Genomic DNA, 4,838 nt, shown 5'->3' on the forward strand with positions numbered 1-4,838 from the left:
GCTGCCACCACCATGTTTGACAGTGGAGATGGTGTGTTCAGGGTGATGAGCTTTGTTGCTTTTACGTCAAACATATCGTTTTGCATTGTGGCCAAACAGTTTGATTTTGGTTTCATGTGACCAGAGCACCTTCTTCCACATGTTTGGTGTCTCCCAGGTGCTTGTGACAAACTTTAAACAACACTTTTTATGGATATCTTTGAGAAATGTCTTTCTTCTTGCCACTCTTCCATAAAGGCCAGATTTGTGCAGTGTACGACTGATTGTTGTCCTATGGACAGACTCTCCCACCTCAGCTGTAGATCTCTGCAGTTCATCCAGAGTGATCATGGGCCTCTTGGCTGCATCTCTGATCAGTCTTCTCCTTGTTTGAGTTGAAAGTTTAGAGGGACGGCCGGGTCTTGGTAGATTTGCAGTGGTCTGATACTCCTTCCATTTCAATATGATTGCTTGCACAGTGCTCCTTGGGATGTTTAAAGCTTGGGAAATCTTTTTGTATCCAAATTCAGCTTTAAACTTCTCCACAACCATATCTCGGGCCTGCCTGGTGTGTTCCTTGGTCTTCATGATGCTCTCAGCGCTTTGAACAGAACCCTGAGACCATCACAGAGCAGGTGCATTTATACGGAGACTTGATTACACACAGGTGGATTCTATTTATCATCATCAGTCATTTGGGACAACACTGGACCATTCATAGATCCTCACTGAACTTCTGGAGTGAGTTTGCTGCACTGAAAGTAAAGGGGCCCAATAATATTGCACGCCCCACTTTTCAGTTTTTTATTTGTTAAAAAAGTTTGACACATACAATAAATTTCATTCCACCTCACGATTGTGTCCCACTTGTTGTTGATTCTTCACAAAAAATTTAAATTTTATATCTTTATGTTTGAAGCCTGAAATGTGGCAAAAGGTTGAAAAGTTCAAGGGGGCCGAATACTTTCGCAAGGCACTGTAAGTGCTTAAATGGCCTTGCACCCCCTTATCTCTTATACCATACCATACCACTTTATTTATAAAGCACTTAAAACAGCTACAAGGCCAACCAAAGTGCTGTACAGACAAAACAACAGGTAACACACCAAGCAAAATACAAAATGAGGTAAATCAGAATATAGACATAAAAACGATGCAGATAATGACGACTAACAAGTGTGGAGCATACATGATCAAAACACAGATCATCTGGTGTTGAAAGCTACTGAATAGTAGTGAGTTTTTAAACGGGACTTGAAAACCGAGAGGGAGGGGGCCTGTCTGACAAGCAGAGGTAACTCGTTCCAGAGTCTTGGTCCTGCTACAGAGAAGGCCCTGTCACCTCTGCGCTTAAGACAAGGTCCTGGAACTGTGAGGAGCAACTTATCTCTCTGAGCTACTGGAACCTTATGCTCCCCTTGCATTTTCAGTCATGGGCCCCAAACTCTGGAACAACCTGCCCCCCAATATTAGGTCCCCTCTTTTCTTGTGTTAAAATCTTTGCTAAAACACATTTGTTTTCTCTGACAACACAAATTAAACACAGTGTGAGTTGATTTAGTATTTTTTGTTCTGTGTTCCTATGTTTTTCTATAATGATTTTAATTATTTTTTCAGTATTATCATTAGTGTGTGTAATTTTCCCCCCCAATAATTTTACTCTCATTGATGTTACTGTTAAGCACTTTGGTAGCAGCTTCTGTTTTAAATGTGCTCTAAAAAGAAGTTGACTTGACTATTCTCCAGATCCACTCCAGTCCATTTGGTGGCGGTGATGCACTTCAAATGAGTTTCCCAACCACCAATAAAAATCCGTAGAAGAAGAACATTTACCCTGGTTGGCTAGTTAGCAATTGAGCTAAAAGAGTTCCTGTTTTAACACTTATCTACGTTAACTTTTTATGTTATAGAAGCATGGAAATTGGGACTGAAATCAGCAAGAAAATTAGAGTGAGTAACAGCTCAGTGTGAATTTGAGCAGACAACTTTGTTTAAATTAACAACAACAACAAAAAAGCACAGCCGATGCTAGCTCATTAGCTTGCTACCTTGAGCGTGCCAGACGAGCAGAGGAGAATGCTTCCTGTCATAAAAAACGAGTGTTTTTTTTAGCTTACTTTATGGACAAGTTTCCAGAATGTTTTTTACTTTTTGTATTATTGTTTAGATAACTCGCAGTGCTAAGTTGTAGTTAACCACTGGGTGTTTATGTTCGTGAAGCTAATCATGTGCTTTCCACGATAACAAAATTTAACCTGGAGTTTTGTTTTTGTTTCAGGCTGCTATCAAAAGCAAACTTCAAGAGCTCGGTGCATACATTGGTAAGCCAATAAAACAAACTTAACGTCTGGTGCAACATTTTGTTTTACACCTTTACATGTTGAATATTTCATTGTATCTTTAAGGCACCCATATACAAGTCTGTGCTAAAAGTGAGATGACGATATTAGACATAAAACTGTAATTTTATTATATTTTTAGTATTTTATTGGCTCTTAAGAAGCAAAGTATAAAGATCTTAAGGGGGGATTAGTACAAGGCTGCTTCCTGACAAGAGTACCACATTTTCACTCTCAAATGTTTTTTGTCTTCATATTGGTGGTGATGTTCATACTGTACATTGGTCTCTGTTGTAAACGAGTCCTCGAGGCTCAATGAGACTAACCTGTATAAATAAAGGTTGAATGAAAATTATTGTGTTCCTGCAGATGAAGAGCTTCCTGACTACATCATGGTGATGGTGGCGAACAAGAAAACCTCCCTGCAGATGTCTGAGGATCTCTCTCTCTTCCTTGGAAACAACACCGTTAAGTTTACAACATGGTACGATCCTGGTTTCTTTGGTTGTAGCAGTTTTATTTTTACATAATGGATTGAGATGCTCTAACCATACATATAATTTGTTTTGTTTATTTCAGGCTACATGGCGTTCTGGAGCAATTGAGATCTGTTGCTGAGAGTGAGCCACGCTTTGCTAAATGCATTTATACATGATGTTTTTGTGCCTTTAAGCATTAAAGCAACAGTTTATTATGTAATGTTTTGTAAACAATGTGTATTTAATGTTGAATCTTCTGCCTTGTTTGCATATTTCAGAGCCTGCATCTCTTAGGCAGCTGGAGTCTGACACTGTTACTGTGACTGGACAAAGTCACTTATCCATAGTTGAAAATGACACAGCAGAGGAGCTGAAGGTGCTGACAGTGTCCAGCTCCCGTTCTGAAAAGACTGAAGCCCCTGTGTCCAGTTCTGCTCATGAAAGCAGGTATGATGAAGTGTTTTTATACTGTTGTTTTTGTTCTTCATGTTGTTTTCTCTTAAAAAACGTAATGTTTTTTATTTTATTTTTTTTAGGAAAGGGGCTTTTGGAAAGGGCTCTTCTCAACTTACTTTATCTATTAGACCACTTATGGATCCCCTCCCCTCAGAGGCTGTTATTGACATTAAACCAGAGATGGATGATGACCTCATTGCTGAGGAGCCTGTTGAAACAGAAAGCAACAATCGTACACATCGCAGAGCCACTAGGCCCACAGCTGAAATCTACAGACCTGGTCAGAGCAAGTTTACATCATTAGAAATGTTTCGACCCTCAGAAGGATCTTCTAGTGTAAGGCAGCAGGATGGGAGAAGCAGCAGAGTGTCCAGACTTGGAAATAGCAAGGTAAAGTAAGGTCTCAAAGTTCATGCTCAATCATCCAGGTACAAAATCCAATAATGGTCAATCAGGTCATCTGGACATTTTTATTCTTTTTGTGGAAAGACGTTTCATCCTCTATCCAGAGGGCTTCATCAGTCTGAGGAGTCCCCAGTTAACTGTTTTCCCCACTAAGCAGTACACTCCTTTAGTGGACCAACCAGTTTGCTGGTGATAAGCTGCTTAGTGGGTAAAACAGTTTACTTTGGACTCCTCAGACTGATGAAGCCCTCCAGATAGAGGGCGAAACGGCTTTCCACAAAAAAAATAAACTGTCCAGATGACCTGATTGACCATTATTGGGTAAAGTAAGGTCCTCCTTTAAACCCAAATTACAGCACTTTTCAAAAATCTTCTGCCAACTATCATTTCTTTATGTTTTTCTCAAAGAAGGTGTCTAAAAATGCAACTTAAATTTATGTTTTGGCTAAGTTTTTGTGTTGGCACAACATCAGTTCATCTCGATTTTAGGAGCTCTTTTATGTCTGAATGCATCACAGGCCAATGTTAAAGCTTGAAACATGGCTGCGCAGATGTATTCAGCTTCTGCAAAGTGACGAGTTATGGTTATTCAGTCTAGGTGGATACATTTCCTTGCAGTCCTGTAGATTCTGGAGATGATATTACACCCAGATGGAATGCTGACTGAGTTAACTAAGAAAATAACCAACAATAACAATAACCAACTTCATCACAAAAAGGACCCAAGAATAAAGGAGTGCAAGTTAAACACAGAGATCAGCTGTGCAGTAAGCATTTTGAATTAACATATAGACTCGCTCAAAGCAGATTTTTGTATGCCAAGACAGTTTTTCTAGAGTTCAAGGATCAACTACATAACTACCAACAGTGCCAAGAGTAGCCCACAAACTAGATTGTTCTGTGTCCTGTGACTGACCCAAAGTGGCGGCAACACACTGTTACATTTAGGCACGCAAAGAACAGATGCAGAAGCATGTTTATACCCTCAACAAATGATAAGATTACGTACAAGGACATGGATGAAAGAAAATCTTTGAAAGGCCTTCAGAAAGTACAAGTATTGCTCAACACTCATTTAAAAGATTTATTATTTTTTCTCTCTATCCTCCGGTGAAACCAGATGCGTTTCCCTGTCTTCCTCCCCCCCCCCCCCCCCCCCCCCCCCCCCCCCCCCCCCCCC

General features: G+C 40.1%; 1 protein-coding gene across 2 annotated transcripts in view; it reads left to right on the forward strand.

Annotated features, from left to right (window-relative positions):
* Window positions 1–1,799: 1,799 nt before the first annotated feature.
* zc3h14 (zinc finger CCCH-type containing 14) overlaps window positions 1,800–4,838 on the forward strand; it is a 13,035-nt gene continuing 9,996 nt past the window's right edge. For both annotated transcript variants that reach the window (XM_037685435.1, XM_037685436.1), the window contains exons 1-6: window positions 1,800–1,929; window positions 2,258–2,300; window positions 2,688–2,802; window positions 2,898–2,938; window positions 3,076–3,244; window positions 3,334–3,643. In XM_037685435.1, the coding sequence (XP_037541363.1) occupies window positions 1,894–1,929; window positions 2,258–2,300; window positions 2,688–2,802; window positions 2,898–2,938; window positions 3,076–3,244; window positions 3,334–3,643 (714 nt within the window). In that variant the 5' untranslated portion in view covers window positions 1,800–1,893. The remainder of the gene's footprint in view (window positions 1,930–2,257; window positions 2,301–2,687; window positions 2,803–2,897; window positions 2,939–3,075; window positions 3,245–3,333; window positions 3,644–4,838) is intronic.

This window comes from Nematolebias whitei, chromosome 12, assembly GCF_014905685.2.
Source record: "Nematolebias whitei isolate Nwh7 chromosome 12, NemWhi1, whole genome shotgun sequence".
Lineage (NCBI taxonomy): Eukaryota > Metazoa > Chordata > Actinopteri > Cyprinodontiformes > Rivulidae > Nematolebias > Nematolebias whitei.